Raw genomic sequence first — 19,995 nt, 5'->3', positions numbered from 1 at the left:
AGCCTATAGACCAGGGATTTTACCATCTGGAATTCCAAAGGAAAGTGCATGATTCCAGAAAAGTGCCCCAAATAAAACGTATTCATGTCTCAACTTCACATTTGATTTGAAACAAGTGTTAATTTTTTTTAGTCAAAATATTACATGCAAATGGTTTGAAAAGTGTAACACTGCTAAGAGGCTTATAGGGCTTCTTCCCTGCTGGCTAGGTGGTAGAGAACCCACCTGCCAATGCAGGGGATGTAAGAGACGTAGGTTTGATCCCTGGGTCAGGAAGATCCCCTGGAGGAGGGCACGGCAACCCACTCCAGTGTTCTTGCCTGGAGAATCTCATGGACAGAGGAGCCTGGCGGACTATAGTCTGTGGGGTCACAGGGTCAGACACAACTGAAGCGACTTAGCACGCACACAAGAGACATACCAAGAATGTAAGAGGGAAGAGAAGTCCATTTGCTTTACCCCCTTGAGCCTCTTATAGCTCTTTTAATTATTTGAAAATTTCCCTATACCCGTGGCGGATTCATGTTGATGTATGGCAAAACCAATACAATATTGTAAAGTAAAAAAAAAAATAATAATAATAATAAAATAAAATGATTTGAGCCAGTTCCTTATAACAAAACTATGTCTATACATAAATAATTTGTTATAACACTGCATCTGGATTCATTCATTTTGGACATTCTCACTGACGTCTTATTGTAACAGTTGAGGTCCAAGCCCACACTTACAACACTATCCTTCCTCTCCTCTTGCTCTGTCCTTCCATGTAATTATACCCAGTTTTTTATAATTCACTGGCTAATATTTATATTTTTATGATTATATGCCCTGATGCCCTGATGATTTCCCTTTCTCATGAAGCTTTTTGCTTTTCCTGTAGTTAATAATTCCTCAATTGTTATTTCTTACATCTTTAGTTTTCTATGTGCCTGTGGCTGATTTTTTCCAAATGGTCCAAGCTTAAACATTTGTCAAATATATCACTGGCCGGCAGTGACTTTCCATGCAACCAGCTTCTCGACCGAGCTGGACTCCAGCATGTGAAGCAGGCACCAAGAGAAATTTAGCAGATGACATGTTGATGGGCAATCTTAGAAGCGTGTGCCAGTGAAGCATCCGTGAGGAGCCCTTTAACTGCCTTTGGTGTCAGGGCAGGACCCACAGGGAGGTGACATCTGAGCTGGCATTAAGGGAAGAACTTTGCCAGGCAGGCCACTGGAAGTCAAGGAGCTTCTGGGGAAAGAGAACAGCATACACAAAGATCAGAGGTGTCAGAGAACAGTTCTTTGAAAGAGCTTGAAACCACTGAGGAAGGAACCGCTGGTCTGCAGCCAGAGCCACATGGAATGCCTTGAGCACCATGCTAAAAAGAGTGTGATCCTGGAGGCTTCTCTCCGTGACACAGTGTGGCCTCTCTTTCTTAGCCTCCTGGACACAACGATGCTGTATGTGTGTGTGTGTGTCTGGGGGGTATCTTCAGCAGCCCAACCAGTCTTTTCTCCCAGACCCCCACCCCAACCCCACCATGCTCACCTACACACCCACTCCCTGAATCACACACAGCCTGGAAGGAGGGATGTCCACATGCCGAGTGGCTGGGGACAAGAAACAGCGCCAGAAATGGTCCTCCTTTTGAAATCTCTGTGCTTCTTTTACTTCAGTCTCCTCCTGACATTTAAGATATTTCAAAGATAAGGCGAAAACGTGAGCCTCTGAAAAAGCCCCCTTCTTGATGAAAAATGATGTTACCGAGTGGAAGCCCTCCCCATGAGAATGTGGCAGGTAACTGGGGGCTGGGAAGTGCCCACCCGCAGCGTGGTGAGAGGGGTCACGAGAAAGCTGATGATGGAGATTCACTGGGAAAAGCTAAAACATAGCCCAGGGCTCCATGCCAGCCCCCAACCCCACCTACTGCTCTCCGTCTGCGCTTACTGACCTCACACCTGCCTTGTCCTTCAGGAAACTTTCACAGATCAAATGCATGGCAATGTGAACAATTTAAGGAAATGAGACATTAGCATTGCTTTGAAAATGCAGCCTGTACCAAAGCAGGCAGAGAATGGAGCGCGCTCGGAGGTGGGAGGGATGGGAGTGTGCACCCAGGAAATGTTCAGCCTAGCATCTTACAGATGGGAAGTCAGTGCCTGGGAATGAGGGGTGCCATGCTTGCTTGTCAGTGGGCTCCACAAAGAACCACCAGGGATGTCCGTGTCCGGGGAGGGGTACCAGATTGGTGACAGAGACCCCCCAAGGGGCAGAGAGCATCCAAGGAGGAGGGACAGTGGCTGAGAAAATGAGATAGGAGTCCCTGGTTTTGGGTAGGCTGGTCTTCAATGAGAGGTGGGTTTCAAACATTCAACCCAGACACAACATCACAGACTCAGAGAAGCAGATCTAAACTCAGAGTGAAGTGACTGAAAGTTGCTCAGTCGTGTCCACCTCTTTGCGACCCCATGGACTATAGCCTGCCAGGCTCCTCTGTCCATGGAATTCTCCAGGCCAGAATACTGGAATGGGTAGCTGTCCTCTTCTCCAGGGGATCTTCCCAACCCAGGGATCGAACCCAGGTCTCCCGCATTGTAGGAGAATTCTTTACTGGCTGAGCCACCAAGGAAACCCAAGAATACTGGAAAGGGTAGCCTATCCCTTCTCCAGGGGATCTTCTTCCCAACCCAGGAATTGAACTGGGGTCTCTTGCATTGCAGGAAGATTCTTTACCAGCTAAGCTACCAGGGAATCCCAAAATATGTTAATAGAGAGCATGGGAGCCAAACTCCAACCTTTTGGGACCTCATGGACTGCAGCCCGCCAGGCTCCTCCATCCATGGAATTCTTCAGGCAAGACTGCTGGAGTGGATAGCTGTCCCCTTCTCCAGGGGATCTTCCCAACCTGGGTTGAACCTGGGTCTCCTGCCTTGCAAGCAAATTCTTTACCTCTCAGCTACAAGGGAATCCCCTAACTTCAGGCCCACCCTTCAGTTAGGATGATCACTTGTATTGGTTCAGAACCACAGCAAAGGGAGGAAACAGCATCTCTTGGTTCCCAGTCATGTATCAGGCCCAGGCTAGAATATCACCTAGTCAACCTTAGAGCAACCTTGCAAAATAACTGTTAATTGCTCTCCTTGAGTGATTCCAGAAAGAATGCGAGAAAGCAGAATTCGCTCAAGGCCCCAGAGCTAGTAAGTAGAAGAACCAGAATTTCAACTTGGGCCTAAAGCTGAAGCTGAGTGAGACTGTGAAAGGCCCAAGGTTATGACCCCAGGTCACAGAGCTCGTGGCTAACCAGGCTGGTCCCTGACCACTGGCAGCCACACCTTCCATGTCCTCAGAATCCAGGTCATTGTTAGGAAAAGTCCAAATCATGTTGCATCCTTGGGCTTTCGTGCGCCTTAGAACAAACCACATTTTTTTTTTTTTTGGGTCTTCCTCTCTTGAGCTCCATTTGGCAAACACTAATCTGATCTCAGATGATCCGCAATGAGAATTTGTAGAAGGAGGTGGCAGACAAAACAGAGATATGAGTGGGTCTGAACAACGAGACCAGAAACCGGGATGATCCAGATTGAACACAGAAGGCTGACAAGGGGATTAATAATGGGCTTCAAGTTCAGGGAGCATCATTTAGAGAGGAACGCTGGTTCAATGCCCTCAGGAAAGAGAAGGGTGATTTCTGTAAGTGTATAAGCAGGGATATTGGACTGCCCAGGGCTTCAGAACACAGAGCTTGGTACCTTACTGCTAGGCGTGGGTGTGCCACTCTACTATTTATAAGATGCCTGATTGCTGCTGCTGCTGCTGCTAAGTCACTTCAGTCGTGTCCGACTCTGTCCGACCCCATAGACAGCAGCCCACGAGGATTCCCCATCCCTGGGATTCTCCCCTGATTATAAATGCATAACTTCTTGGTGCCTCGGTTTTCTCATCTGTCAAATGGGAATAAAGCAGGGGTATTGTGAAGGTGAAACTGATTCACTCTGTGTGAAGCACTCAACAAATTCGCACATGCTTAGCACCAGTCTATCACTATAGTTGGCTCAGGGAGGGACTCTGCAGGTCAACAAACTTTAAAAAAATGCACAGATTTGTCTCTGAAATGAGAAAGGGACAAGGTTGAATTCATGGAAAATTTTGCAGCAGGACTTTTAGTCCATCACCTCTCCAGCCTCAATTTCCTTGTCTATAAAATGGGAATAATAGCTGCTGACCTTACTTTCCAGATTGCTCAAGAACCAAGCAAGGCAGAAGACACTTGAACCCTTTAAAAAGCAGAAACCTGTTTCAGGGAAGGAGGGGGAGATGGTGTTTCTTGAAAGATGACCTCAGGCAGGTCACTTAACTCACGTCTAATACTTGGAACAGCTTTCTGAGATATGAATGTTATGCCGTGGGAGGGGAATTTCACTTTTGTTGCTAAGACAGAGAAATACAAGTGTAATCATCCAGTCATGCTCTTGAGGTCTCTCTTGTTGCTGAAGTCAGACCATGAATATGTACCGGAAACAGCCATTCTAGAACAGCACACTTGCTGCAATGACATGAGCTTCTTAGCATCTGGATTGCACCCTGGGGGTGTTGGGTGGTGTTGACTTCTGCAGGATCTGTTGAGATGGTGACAGGCTGACCCGTTCTAAGGTGGTGGAAGGTGGGGCAGACACAGCCGGGCACGTGGTCGCCGCTCCAGGGCTCTAAGCTGCGGCCAGAGGGGTCTCCCTCTGGAAGGTGCTTGTGGGGACATCTAGGTCGAGGGTTCCGTGGACATTACGTTGACTGGTGCTGGTTCCCTGGTGAGACCCAGCTCGTGATAAGTAACATCACCCTTTCACAAAACATCCCTTCGGAAGGTGACTGTTTATCCCTCCCTGAGTGGCTGCCCCCATGCCTGCTGCACCTTGGCTTGGTGGAGCCCATTTCAATACCAGCATGAACCATTTGGGCTGAGCTTGAGTGAACTCTGATGAGTTTTGTACAGAACTTTCTATAGAAGAGCAGGACTGGCTCAGCCTAACATCATCGGCATATCAATTCGCTATTCAGCTCGCAGCTGCCACGAGGGAAAGTGATGGCTATTGCTTTGCTTTGAGAAATGCGTGGTATTAGCAATAATGTCACAAAAGAGCCCCCTGCACAAATCAGAAGAGTCAGGCTCCCACTCAACTCCGAAGCCTCCCCCCACCCAGGTTCTCATGTGAGCTTGCTTGATCTACTTCACCTTGCTGAGTTTCAGTTTTCACTTCTATAGACTGGAAATTATAACAATACTTTATAGGAGAATGTTCTTCATGCTACTTTAGCCCTTTAATAGGATACCATGCCACTTTAGCCCTTTAATAGGAAAGTTTTAGCATAGATAGATAGATAGATAGATAGATAGATAGATAGATATTGGGTTGGCCAAAAAGCTTGTTCCATAAGATGTTATGTAAAGACCTGAAGAAACTTCTTGGCCAACCCAATATCTTACTTAAAAAGCAGGGATGTGTGTCATTTCATGGGTCTCCATCTTCAGCTGCAGCACCGCTTACCTGTGCCATTCTTCTTACCCAACATGCATCCAGACTGGAGGCATTTACTGAACACCTGCCAGGGGTGCTGGGTGTTGGGAAGAAACATAGAAGAACACAGCAGGGGGTGGCGCTGAAGCTCTCAGTCTAGTCAGAGTGATGCAACCGTAAAGAAATACGCGCTACATAGGTAGCAAGTGCTTTCATGGAATTCTGCACTGGAAAGAGGTGCCATCCAGAGGAGGAAATGCTGAAGCTGGGAGGATACACAGCTGTTCTGTGGATAAGAGCAGGCATCCCTGGGAGAGGAAGCAGCGTGTACAGAGGCACAGCATCCTGGAATCTGCTTGTTAGACTCAGAGACGCCTGTGGGTTGGCAGGACAAGCAAAGGGCTTGGGTCTCACCAGTGGCAAGGCTGGAATTCTGAATGGGTTCTCATCAGGCAGAGGGCTTTGTAGTCCAGGCTAAGAGATTTGAACTTGATCCTGAGGGCAGTAGGGAGCTGCTGAAAGTTTCAGACAGAGAAGTAGCTTAGAACATCAGATTCACATTCTAGAAGGACCACTCTGAGACAGTGAGGGGAATGCAAAGGGAAGCAGGGGGATTTCGGGTCAGTTAAGATGCTGTTGGTAGAATCAAAGCAAAAACGCTGTCAGAACCTCCCCTAAGGCATATGCTAGCAAGTAAGAAGGGGAGGAGATGCCCAGAGATTTCAGAAACAGCCAACAGACTGTCTTAGGGTAGGCAGCAGTTCGGATGGCAGTGGGACGGTTGTGAGTTAAAGGCAGGAATGGAGGTGCATCCGTTTTCCAAATTGGACTTCAGCATAGCTGGTGATGGCCCCAGTTGTGGCCCAGGGACAGGCGTGGGTGGGCTGGGAGGTGGTGGAGCTTATGGAACTCAAGGGTTATCAGCAGAGCTGTCCACTGGGCAACTGGAAATGAGTGTGAGGAGCCCCCAGTAAGAGGTGTGGGCTGGACATGGAGATTTGGGGTCATGGCCCCATACTTGGGTCTTAGGTTGGGTTCCCCAGGGAAGAGACCCTGAGATGGGGATTTTTGAGCAGGAAGTTGACTGAAGAGTGTTCTCAGATCAAAACCTCCAGGTAGTAAAGGAAGAAGGACTCAGTAGAAGGAGAGGGTGAGCTGCCCTTAGTCACAACAGAGGTCTTAGCCTGCAGGAAGCTCTGGACCTGGGAGGGCCCATCCGAGGTGTACGAGAGGGAAGAGGAGGGGAGGGAAGGCCTTTGTGCCCCTGCACCAGCTAGCCATTGGTTGCCTCTGCTGCTAAGTCACTTCAGTCGTGTCCAACTCTGTGCGACCCCATAGACGGCAGCCCACCAGGCTCCCCTGTCCCTGGGATTCTCCAGGCAAGAACACTGGAGTGGGTTGCCATTTCCTTCTCCAATGCATGAAAGTGAAAGTGAAAGTGAAGTCACTCAGTCGTGTCTGACCCTTCGCGACCCCATGGACTGCAGCCTACCAGGTTCCTCCACCCATGGGATTTTCCAGGCAAGAGTACTGGAGTGGGTTGCCATTGCCTTCTCCGGCCATTGGGTGCAGTTTGCTCCTAAGGATGGATGAGTAGTCTTGTGGAGGAAGCATCCTTCCAGAGCTTGTCTTGGGGGGAGGCAGGGACCCAACTGTAGCCCCATAGCCAACAACAGTCCTGGCAGGTAAAGGATGACCCCCTCAGTTCTGGGTCACACATCACTGTCTGCAGCAGGTGGAGGGGAGGTGCTAGGCTCTCAATTGGTTGCTTTTAGAGCCATCCAGACAGCTCGAACAACCCAGTGCCTGAGCCACACCTGCAGGCCAATTAACCCCAAATCTCCAGGAACATCAGTCGTTTTCAATATCCCACAGGTCCAATCTGCAACCATGTCTAAAACCACTGTCCTGAGGGAAACCATGGAGATGAACAGAAAAGAGTGTTGGGCTCAAAGCCCTGGGGAGGGGCTCAAAGAAACTGGAGGAGAACTGGGACAGGGGTGTCCTGGAAGGCAAGGGGCAGGGGATTCCAGAAAAAAGTGGTCCTCTACAGCAAGAACTGATGTGGTACCATGCCTAGGGAGAGGGTGACCCAGATGCCCTAAAATGTACCTGGAATTTGACTTTAATGTCATTGTCATGAAAGGGTAATAGACACAGATGCTTCCTGTGGAAGAAGAGTCTATGATTCACAGTTCTCCAGTGGAGGGGGCACGCTGCCCCATGCAGGGCCACACGAGGAAGCACCAGGGCCAGTCAGGAGCAGAAGATGGGAGGGCAGGGCACGGCCCAGAGCCTTTATTGTGACTTCCACGGAAGGAATGGGTGAGTCTGGGTAGGGAAGCTTAGGCAGGCTCAGGATGACATAGTCTGAATAGTTACAGGTGGTCCCAGGACTACAGGGGCTATTTCTAATTGCTTACTACCTGGCCCTGGGATAATTTAGGACAGGGGGTGTATTGACTTGGTGTGTGAGAGTTAGATAGAGGAAGTGGTCCATGTAGGCTCTGGATTAGTTGGTTTGTATGTTAAAGGGATGATCCCAGGGAAGTTATTTGCTAGAAATTAACTAGCCTAGGAGAGGGAGTATCTCCAGGATCAGTAAGGCTCTTAGATATCAGATCATCATAAAACATAGGAAATAAAAAGCTTAGTTAATAGACCAGCCCCGAGGGCCCTCAGCTTGGAGGTCAGAGAGGGCTGGGCTTCAGCCTCAACTCACCCTCTTGGGGTGCTGGGCACAACTTTCAGAATACACAGGAGCCTTGACCTTGGGTTCCTCAGGGCTACAGAGGAGAGGACTCTTCAGAACAGAATGAGATGCAAGCTCTCAGGTCAGGGAAACTGTAGTGGTGGGGGGAGGGGGGTTGGTTCCAAGGATGGAACTCTACAGAATTCCCATGAAAATGCTCACGAGGAAAGAATATCTGTGAGAAACATCTGCCAGCCCCAGAGACCTGACCCAGTTCTTCACCACTGTTTCAACTTAGAGGAGTCAGACACTGAGTAGAAGCCAGGGAATTGCAGTGGGAGGATGAAAAATGAGAAGCAACCATCAATCCCCCACCCCCAACTCTTTCCACTGCAGACTCCAGCTTCAAGCAGGCTTGGACTGGGGGAGTAGAAAACATGTCATTCAGTCAGGTTGATTTCATTATCATTTTGAAACTGTGGTCTTAAGACCATCTGAAACCACTAAGATGAGGACGGGAAGGGCACCCTCACTGATTCTATTTTGAACAAATGTAGGAGATGGAAGGGCTTTCCAGGTGGTGCTAGTGGTAAAGAATCTGCCTACCAGTGCAAGAGATAAAAGAGACCTGGGTTTGATCCCTGGGTTGGGAAGATCCCCTGGAGAAGGGCATGGCAACCCACTCCAGTATTCTTGCCTGGAGAATCCCATGGACAGAGGTGCCTGGCAGGCTATAGTCCATAGGGTCACAAAGAGTCAGACATGACTGAAGCGACCTAGCATGCACGCACAGGAGGTGAAAACCAAGGTTGTGTTTCGATAACACCATGAACTGTATGTTTTTAAACTTTGTTGCAGTTACATTTATAAAGTATTCAGCACGGAGCACATGGAGAACTGGTTAAATGCTAGCCTTGATTCTAGTGGATGAGATCTTACATAGGGAGACTTACAAAGAAAAATAGCCCATTTTATCTCCTCACCTAGCCTTGTGAGAGAGATCTCCTTCCAGCCCCTCTCACCTCCAGCCCCTGTCCTGGTGGTGGTAAAGTGGCCCAGCATCACCTTATTTGCTTCACTTGACTGGGCGGAGTGGAGCGGGGGACACAACCTACTGTCCTTAAATTAGAACCTGACTTGGGATAAGATCAATGATTCCAGCTCTACTTAAAAGTTCGAGCTGTCTCATCGTGGTCCAGGAGGGTTTTATTTATGGAAATACCTGAGGTCATCCATAGCCTGCGGGAAGTAAGACTAGAAGTCTATTTTTGAAAAGGAAGCCTCGGTAGATTAAAGAGGAAGACAACCGAGTTTTTGCAAGACTCACTCTCCTTACCAGAGAGAAAGCGAAAATCATCTCTGCTGACAAGCCTATCCATTCTTCTTTCCTCTCAAGTGTAAGAGCTCTGACCTCAGGCTTTACTGAACACATCAGCGTCCAATTGGCATCAAATGGACTCATCAGCCTAGAGGTGGTGGGATGGGGTGGGAGGTGGAAAGAAGATTCAAGAGGGAGGGCGCATATGTATACCTATGGCTGATTCATGTCGATGTGTGACAGAAACCAACCCTCAGTGGGTAAAGAATCTGCCAGCAATGCAGGAGACACAGGAGATGCAGGTTCGATCCCTGGGTCAGAAAGATCCCCTGGAGAAGGAAATGGCAACCCACTCCAATATTCTTGCCTGGAGAATTCCATGACCAGAGGACCCTAGGAGCCTTCAGGACCATGTAGTCTCAAAGTGTCAGACACAACTGAGCGATGACGCCCGCACAATATTGCAAAACAATTATTCTACAGTTAAACATAAATAATTTTTTAAAAAAGACTCATCTGAGATTGACTCTCTGTAGCACCTAGTGGTCCATGAGATTCTCCAGGCAAGAATACTGGAGTGGGTTGCCATTCCCTCCTCCAGAGGATCTTCCCAACACAGGGATTGAACCCATGTCTCTTATGTCTCCTGCATTTGCAGGCAGATTCTTTATCTCTAGTGCCTCCTGGGAAGCCCTAGGCAGGTCATACTGGAAGCCCTAGGCAGACACAGCCCAAGGTGTGTCCAGCTGCTTGCTGCTCAAAAGGCTATAAAGAGGCAGGCTTGGTGGAAAGGAAAGTTTGCTTTATTTTGGATGCTGGCAGCTGGGTGAGAGGGCAGACTTCCGTCCAAAGGTTGACTCCACACCCCACCCCACTGCCACCAACAATCAGAGTTGGGCAAGAGGTTTTACAGGTGGAGGGAGGGGGCTCCATGTAGAAAGAGCACACTCAGCCCTGACAGTCATCTTGAAATGGTCATGTGATGGTCTGACCCGATCACCTTGATTAAGTACAGTTGGTCTTCAGTTCCAGAGTTGGTTTGTTCTCATTTCTTAGAGACCAGCTCTCAAAATTGTGGGGCTTGCTTACGTCATGGTGACAGTCTGATCATCACGTAATTAACTTCTTCCACCTGATGGGGGTTTTAATAACTATAAGACAGCCTACAGGATATGGCTCAGAATATCAGCTATAGTCCTTGAAAAGGGACTAAATGTCCTTGACCTTGCTTAATAACTAAACCATTATTATGTAGCCTGTTGGATGGTTTTCCTTTGTTTCTGCATTTTCTCCCTTCTCTGATTAAACTTATTCTTTGGCTAAAAATTTTCCCCAGACAAAAGGCAGGTGGAGGATATGAGGGGCAAGGACCATAGGCTTTTCCCACAACATCAAATTAGAGAGGCACCTCCCAGGGGTGGCATTCTTGGAGCTGCCATTGGGTGGAAGAAAGAGGGGAGCTGGACGGTACTCCTGGAGGAGGAACAGCAAGTACGGATGTGCAGAGGCATGATCCACTCAGGATCGTTGGGAATGATGACTGCAGAGGAAGTGCAGAGCCAGAGGATGCTGGAGACATGGGAGCTTGGCTGGAGGATGGGTTGTGGATGGCTTTGCTGCTGTTCCATGGCCCTTGGACCTGGCTTTGAGGACAACCAGGAGCCTTTGAACTGAGATGTACACCCTCCATTTCCTTGAATCTACAATGCAGCGTTTCTGGTATCATACTGCCGTGTGTAAACTGACAGTTTACACAATCCAAATCTAAGCGTCATCGTGGCCCCTTCCAAGATCAAGAAGGAATGTCATCTTTATCACCTGACTGGTTGTCACCTCCTAGTCTAGATGTCAGTTTACTGACTCCAGCCAGCCTGGGGGTCTACATGCTGGTGGGTGGCAGTTTCCATGTGGTGGGGTCTTTGTTTCTGTAGAAACAACTCAAGGACATGCATTGGGTTGCCATCTCTTTCCCCCAGGGAGCAAGCAAGGTCCCTGCCACTCTATGGCTGGATAACTGTTTAAGTGGCTATTACTTTTTCTTGCTTGACTGGCTTTTCTTAGTTTCTGCATTGCCCCATTTCTCTAATGATTAACTCCTTGAGCCTGTTCTTTGAAACTCAGGGAGGCCCAGGAGAACAAAGCTTTTGCTACAGATAAGAAGCAGGGGACATGGAGGGACTGGTCACCAGGAAGGCCCCCGGGGTCCTGCTCAGTTTCCCTGGTGACCACTTGTCCACCTGCCCTCTCCTCTCCCAGCCTCATTCACAGAGCTCTTCCCCAAACTGAAAGCTGGCATCAGCCTGACAGGTCCGTCACAGATGATGGAAGGGGATGCTGGCTGGTGAAGTCGGAGGAGTTTGTGAATATAAGTTCTTACTGTGTCCAGAATGAGGAAGAGATGGTTAGAGAGCATCACGATTCAACGGACGTGAATTTGAGTAAATGCCAGGAGACAGTGAAAGACAAGGGAACCTGGCATGCTGCGGTCCATGGGATCACAGAGTGGGATACAGCTGATCGACTGCGCAATTGGTCGACTGAACAACAACAAGGCAGCTTTTTCAGCTCACAGGGAGACAGTCTGAGCTTGCTCACCTGTGAATGGCTAGAGAAAAGAAGAAATTCACATTCTCCCTTCTATTTTGCAAGACAAATGGCCTTTTTTCTTTATTTCCTCACCCCCTACTCCCACTCTGCTCTGTAAAAGAAGCTGGCACTCAGACCCCCAGAAGATGGCTTTTTGGAGACACTAGTCTGCCATCTTCTATGTCAGCTGGCTTTCTGAATGAAGTTGTATTCCTTGCCTCAACACTTTGTCTCCAATTTATTGGCCTATCGTGTAGCAAATAGAACAACAATACAGCACTTCCCAGGTGGCGCTAGTGGTAAAGAACCCGTCTGCCAATGCAGGAGACGTGGGTTCAATCCCTGGGTCAGGAAGATCCCCTGGAGGAGGAAACGGTACCCCACTCCAGTATTCTTGCCTGGAGAATCCCATAGACAGAGGAGCCTGGCAGGTTATAGTCCAAGGGGTTGCAAAGGGTTGGACACAATTGAAGCCACCTAGCATACATGTAATAACAGAAGCAATGAAAAGCAAGGGTTAAAGTCAAAGAAGCAGATCCAACATGGAGTCAGAACTGGGCTCTTCTCTATTACAAGGGCACTTCAGTCTCCACCTCAGGATGGACTCCTCCTGGCAGGACTGACCTGAGGCCAGCTGAAGCTCTGCCAGGTGGGAAGCCTTTCCAGGTCTGGACACATCTCCTTTTCTCCTTGACTGTCTCCTTGTACTTTCTTAGGAAAGAAAACGCTCAAGAATTCCACATTGAGAACTTTGTTTTCCTCTCTTTGTCCCCCTCATAACTCCTCCTTCTGACCTTTTCTTTCAGAGATGTAGTGAGAGTTCATTTGTAAACCTGGGTTAAAAAAAAAAAAATCAGGGAGAATGCTGCCTTAATCAGCATAGTAATAAAACTCTGTGCTGCCTTTAAGCTGTATAATAGGTGAATATAGCCTTGACGTACTCCTTTTCCTATTTGAAACCAGTCTGTTGTTCCATGTCCAGTTATAACTCTGCTTCCTGACCTGCATACAGATTTCTCAAGAGGCAGGTCAGGTGGTCTGGTATTCCCATCTCTTTCAGAATTTCCCACAGTTTATTGTGCAAGCTGGAGTCAAGATTGCCAGGAGAAATATCAATATCCTCAGATATGCAGATGACACCACCCTTATGGCAGAAAGTGAAGAGGAACTCAAAAGCCTCTTGATGAAAGTGAAAGTGGAGAGTGAAAAAGTTGGCTTAAAGCTCAACATTCAGAAAACGAAGATCATGGCATCCGGTCCCATCACTTCATGGCAAATAGATGGGGAAACAGTGGAAACAGTATCAGACTTTATTTTTTGGGGCTCCAAAATCACTGCAGATGGTGACTGCAGCCATGAAATTAAAAGACGCTTACTCCTTGGAAGAAAAGTTATGCCCAACCTAGATAGCATATTCAAAAGCAGAGACATTACTTTGCCGACTAAGGTCCATCTAGTCAAGGCTATGGTTTTTCCTGTGGTCATGTATGGATGTGAGAGTTGGACTGTGAAGAAGGCTGAGTGCTGAAGAATTGATGCTTTTGAAGTGTGGTGTTGGAGAAGACTCTTGAGAGTCCCTTGGACTGCAAGGAGATCCAACCAGTCCATTCTGAAGATCAGCCCTGGGATTTCTTTGGAAGGAATGATGCTAAAGCTGAAACTCCAGTACTTTGGCCACCTCATGTGAAGAGTTGACTCATTGGAAAAGACTTCGAAGCTGGGAGGGATTGGGGGCAGGAGGAGAAGGGGACGACCGAGGATGAGATGGCTGGATGGCATCACTGACTCAATGGACATGAGTCTGAGTGGACTCTGGGAGATAGTGATGGACAGGGAGGCCTGGCATGCTGTGATTCATGGGGTCGCAAAGAGTCGGACACGACTGAGCGACTGAACTGAACTGAATAGGTGAATGGCTGCTCCTGTGTGCTAAGTCGCTTCAGTCCTGTCCGACTCTGTGTGACCCCATGGACTATAGCCCATCAGGCTCCTCTGTCCATGGGATTCTCCAAGCAAGAATACTGGAGTGGCTTGCCATACCCTCCTCCAGGGGATCTTCCCGACCCAGGGATTGAACCTGCATCTCCTACGTTGACAGGCGGGTTCTTTATCACTAGCGCCACCTGGGAAGCCCTCCAAGAGCCTCTTGAATGGTATATGCTGTAGGTTCAGGGGTGGCTTGTGTCTGGAGGCCCCACCACCCTCTCTTCTGTGGGGACTCGGGAAAGCTCCAGCTGACCTTCAGTGACGGGGGCAAGGTGAGTCAGAGGTCGCAGTCCTCGGAGGTGTCTGGCTGGTACCACCAGCAGAGCAGTCGCTTCTTCTGCACACCTACTGGGTGCTGGCAAAGCACAGAGCCCACAGGCAAAGCTTTATTTGAGCCCACTCTCACGACTGCCTGAGAGGTGGCCGCAGCTGTCCCCATTCCCTGGGTGAAGAAAAGGCGGTTCGAAGGGCCATGAGAATGATCTCAGCTGCACAACCTGGAAAGACCAGAGCCCCTTAGGCTGGCCTTGCTGCCTCCAGGGCCTCTGAGTCAGCCAGTTCTTGGCTTCCCCAAACTCTTCCTTCTCAGGGTCACCGTATTGCAGGAAGGGGGAGCCTTTCCAGGGCCCCAGAGTGGGCTCTTGTCTAACACAGAGTGAATTGTCCAAGGAGACACACGTGCTGTCAAAGCAAAAGACTTTATTGGGAAGGGGCGCCTGGGCGGAGAGCAGCAGGATTAAGGGAACCCAGGAGAACTGCTCCACCACGTGGCTCACGGTCTCGGGTTTTATGGTGATGGGATTAATTTTCAGGATGCCTCTGGCCAATCTGACTCAGGTCCTTCCTGGAGGTGCGGGCATCGTTCAGCCAAGATGGATTCCAGCGAGGAGGATTCTGGGAAGTTGACAGGATATATGGATTGGGGTCTCCTCTTCCTTTGACCTTTCCTGAATTATTCTGGTTGGTGGTAGTTTGTTAGCTCTGTGTTCCTTACCACAATCGCTTGTTGTAAGATAACTCGTGCAAGTGGTTGCTATCAGGCCTGGCTGGGGAAGGTGGTTTCGGTCATCGGTCTCCATAACTAAACCACAGTCTCATGCTTTGAGGGGTGGGATCAGCTTTCTGGGGCTGTCTCTGGCCAATCATCTTGCTCTTGCCCACATTTGATGTGACTCAGGGTCCTTCCTGGTGGTGCGAGTATCTCTTAGACAAGATGATTCCAGAGTGAGGACTTCTGGGAGGTTGGCAGGACTTATCATGGACTGGCATTTCTTCCCTTCTTTAGGCCCCTCCTGAATATTCCCATTTAGTTTTGGGACCTCCTGTTGTGAAACAACGCGTGTGTGCAGCGTGGCCAAGGTGGGCGGTCTCAGTCAACGGTTCCGTAACAAGTCCAGTGTCCAGTCCCTCCCTAGTCTTCGTTCCTGGGGTTTATCCTGGGTAAGGAGGACCCTGTGCAGAAAGCAGAAGCTGCCTGGCCCAGGAGTCCAGCTCCCACCAAACAATGACCTCATCATTCCCCAACCCCCTTTTCTCCCTTCAGGAGAGCACCTGGCCATATCTGTTTGGAGTGATTGTCATCCCCGCCTTGGTCCAGCTGGTGAGCCTGCCCTTTCTGCCCCAGAGCCCACACTACCTGCTCTTTGAGAAGCATGACCAGGAGGGAGCTGAGAAAGGTAGGGCGCCCTTTGCCTGGTCCACGCGGCCCCCATCTCTTCACAGGGGTCAGGGCTACAGGGCACGCATGCTCTAGCGCAGCCCGTCCCATGTCTTCTTCCCATCCGTCTGCTGTGGGTGGCCCTGAGTGGGGACACAGATCCCTGTGTGGACTGAAAAAAACAGCACGCCATGAGTGTTGTGAGTTAAGTTTTATTTGTGGCAAAATGAGGACTGCAGTCGGGAGACAGCCTCTCAGCTGCCTCTGAGAAACTGCTCCAAAAAGATATGAGGAGTGTCAGTATATATGTGATTTTGGTGAAGCGGGATGCATGCGGTCAAGCACGCATGTTGGCAAAGGTTTGCTGCTAAGTCACAAGGAGCAGATGTCACCATTAATGGTTTTAGAGCCTTTCTAGATGTGAGAATATGCGAGACTTTGGGCTCATAAAATATTCTGAAAATATCTAACTATCTGAAGACCTGTTCTGCCAGTTTTGCAGAGAGCACCTTAGTCATGGTTTCTGCCCTGAACTCCTTTCAGGGTGTATTGAACGTCAGCGACTGCAGTGGCTACTGACTTAATCCTTGTAGAACCAGATGGCTGGTGACAGTTTTTCAGTTTTCAATAGAGAGACCCTGCAAAAGCCACGACAGAGCAGCCTAAGACTCAGGTCTGCTCACCCCTTGTGCAGTGTCTCCCCATGGCCACCGCTCGGGGGCTCCCAACCCCAGAGATGCTGCAAACACAGGTTTCTTGGTGGTTCAGTCCACCCCAGCCCTCCCTCTGTTATTCTCTTCCTCACTGATCAGCTTTCCCATCAAGCACAGAGTAAGCCCTCGTGTCACCCCAGCATGGGGCCTCTGCACCAAGACCCAATGGAACATTCCTTTCAGCCCTTTGAGGGAGCAGAAATATACCCATTTTACAGGAGGGAAGCATGAGGCCCTCACAGGGCTTGCCAGTTGTCTTCTGTAGCTTTTCTTAACGCTTTGAATGGTGAGGTGCTGAACCAGATTCAAAGCACAGCTTGAAGAATCAAAGGCATTTCTACAGAGCCCAGAAAAGGCAAAATGATTTGGCCTGGAGACAGACAATGTAAAGTGAACGACAGGATCCCCACTCTTTCAGTTTTATTAAACAAGACATGGTTCAGCACAAGGGCTGGGAGTAACTAGTCCTGCCTTCACATCCCAGCTCTGTAGTCTGACCTCGACCTGTTATTTTCACTGTCCTGATTCTCAGAATTCACATCTGTAAAAAGAAATGATGTACACTTCCCCTATGGGCTTCTTGTAGGGATTAAAGTAGATATTTGTATCTATGTCTATATCTATATTCGGTCCACAGTATTACCTGCTGTCATCATTGCTGCGCTCTCTGTCCATTTTCTTATTATCCATACCATGTCCTCTAATCTAAATTTCCCTAATGTCCACATCCAAGAAAAAAACTAAGAATTATATGTAGTTCTTAGTTTAATTTGCACAAAATAAATCCAAAATTTAAAGTCCAAATAACCTAAATATCTTCTGAGTTGACAAGTGTTGTGATGAAATATTAATCACCCCCTATGTTTGCCCAGCAGTTTTTGGTTTGGATCTATTTTCTCATTTACAACATTTTCATGAGATCAGAGAACGTTATTATTACCTTCGCTTTTTAGATGAAGAAACAGAGGCTTACAGGGGTGAAGCAACTTCTCCAAGGCTGTGGTTATATGATTTCTGGTTTCTAGAGGCCTTTAAAAGCTGATGGAGAGAACAGATCTTTCTTCTGTAGAGCGCCCACATACACAAAATTTGTGGAGCTTGGTGTTGGGGATGGGATTTGACCCCTCTCCCCTAGAAGCCCACAGAGGACCCTGGTTAATGCTCCACCCCCATCTCACAGTCAGCTAGTGATAAAAGAAGGGTTGAAACCTGAAGGTGACTGTCCTCCCTCCTCTCACACACACAAAGGGACTCGGATGGGTAGTGGTCTAGGGTCTTCCTGTGGGGTCCGTGGGGAGGCAAACTATCCAGAAGTCAGGCTTTGGGAAAGAAGGCTGATGGTCAGACGGTGCAGACTCTGGAGTAAAAAGAAGGCAGTTGAGAAAGAGCCAATGGGATCTGATTCCCAAAAGCAACTGGGTTATAGGTAGTTACTGTTCAGTCTCTAAGTCGCGTCCGATCCTCTGCTACCCCATGGACGGCAGCACACCAGGCTCCTCTGCCTTCTGCTATCTCCCAAAGTTTGCTCAAATTCATGTCCATTGAGTCGGTGATGCTATCTAATCCTCTCATTCCCTGCACCCCCATCTCCTTTTGCCCTCAATCTTTCCCAGCTGTTAGAAGGCAGCCTTTCCTCCAGTTTTATCTCCTGGCATGCAAGGACATCCATCCACCCATCTGGCTCCACTGGGGAGGAACTCTTGGGAAATGCTCCAATTAAGTACAGTTGGAATGGGCAGTGCATGAGAATGCCCGACAGTGAAAAAGGTTTAAAAGATTTATTTCATAGCACAGCAGGGAGTGAGAGAGAAGGCCAGGGGTAAAAAAAAAAAAAAGATAAATATTACATGTGTGCTTTATAAAAAGGACAAAAATGTTGGCCTTGGGTTGAAACAGAATATTGAAATCTACATCTGTACTAATATCAATGAAAGTGCTCATTTCACTCCAGGCATTCAGCAAACAGCTATTTACTGTGCTGGATGCTCTGCCAGGAGAAAGGGAGAGGGGGACAAAAGATGGCCTTCCCGCTCCCCAGGAGGTGACAGGGACACCTAGGTATGGGCCATGCACACACTCCTAGTTAACGGCTCATCCACATTGAGAACTAGTTCATTCTCAGTACTTCAGGTGTATTAGATTGTTAATCCCTCCTTACCACAGAAAGTAGATCAGATTATTATTTGCATGGGAGAGCTTAGATAAAGACACAGAGCTAGCAAATGGCAGCCGTGGGGTTTGAACTCTGACAGTCTTGCTCTGGATCCTATGTGCATAAACAAAGCACTCTTAGCTCTGAGCACCTCGTTTGGCACAACGGAAAATGCACCTCGCCTGGTCTGTGGGCAGGGGTGTGTCCAGGGGCTGGGCCAGAGGGGTGGCTTAGGTGTTCTGCCCACCGTTTGTGGCGTTGGGTGCAGGGGGCGTGCCTGGCACCCTGCTTTTGCTTCCGACTTCCTGTTTTTGCTCCAGCTCTTCAGAAGTGGCATTTGGGGTTTTTTTTTTTTTTTTGGTCCTTTTGTATTTTGTTGTCTATAATCTGGGCTTCCCTGGTGGCTCAGCAGTAAAGAATCTGCCTGCATGCCGGAGACGTGAGGGACATGGATTTGATACCTGGGTCTGGAAGATGCCCTAGAGGAGGACATAGAAACCCACTCCAGTATTCTTGCCTGGAGAATCGCATGGATAGAGGCTACTGTCCGTGGGGTCACAAAGAGTCTGGCATGACTGAAGCGACGGGGCATGCATGCATGGCCATAATTTGCCCCAACTGCGCATGCAAGCGGTTATTTTTAGTCCCTCACGTGGACTTCCCTGGTGGCTCAGATGGTAAAGCGTCTGTCTACAATGCGGGAGACCCGGGTTCGATCCCTGGGTTGGGAAGATCCCCTGGAGAAGGAAATGGCAATCCACTCCAGGACTATTGCCTGGAAAACCCCATGGACAGAGGAGCCTGGTAGGCTACAGCCCATGGGGTCGCAAAGAGTCGGACACGACTGAGCGGCTTCACTTTCACTTTCATAGTTTCTTTGTACTTTGTTGCTCGAGGAGAAATTTGTCCAGGTGCAAGCATTGCAGCAAAGGGTTCCAGGTCCCAGGCTGCCTTAAGAGGAGATGCAAGTATGGAACAGGCTGTTCATGCAGGCAGGGAGTTCTCATTTCTGGAGGTGTCTGAGCACTAGGCAGGAGTGGGAAGATCCACTGGAAGCAGCCAGAAGGTCCAGCTCAACCGGCACCCTACTCTACTGCCCACCAACCTCCTCTAGGCCTTGGCTTCCTAATTTGTAAGAAGGGAAACATCACAACTGTCCAGCCTCTGGATGAGACAGACAAGATCAAGTACAGTGGTGTTTTGGGGAAGAGGGCTTGGCAAGCTGTGGATTGCGCACTTAAAAAGGAAATTGTCTGCTTTTGCCACGTGGATTGCTGCATGACCTTGCTTTTGAAGAAAGGGATTCTATGGTTAAAGTGATGTGAGATCTTTCGCTCTGGGAATGGAGAATTTGTTTAATGTTGGGGGGAGAATCACCCCCAACTCTCTAACG

The 19,995-nt window shown here is 48.7% G+C and overlaps 1 protein-coding gene across 1 annotated transcript in view; it reads left to right on the top strand.

Annotated features, from left to right (window-relative positions):
* The window catches only part of SLC2A9 (solute carrier family 2 member 9), a 208,545-nt gene that overhangs the window by 65,406 nt on the left and 123,144 nt on the right, over window positions 1-19,995 (top strand). Inside the window, exon 6 of the mRNA XM_068975521.1 lies at window positions 15,624-15,756. Coding sequence (XP_068831622.1) covers window positions 15,624-15,756 — 133 coding nt within the window. The remainder of the gene's footprint in view (window positions 1-15,623; window positions 15,757-19,995) is intronic.

Source organism: Capricornis sumatraensis, chromosome 7 (assembly GCF_032405125.1).
Source record: "Capricornis sumatraensis isolate serow.1 chromosome 7, serow.2, whole genome shotgun sequence".
NCBI classification, from domain to species: domain Eukaryota; kingdom Metazoa; phylum Chordata; class Mammalia; order Artiodactyla; family Bovidae; genus Capricornis; species Capricornis sumatraensis.
This window is presented reverse-complemented; position numbering and strand designations above follow the sequence as displayed.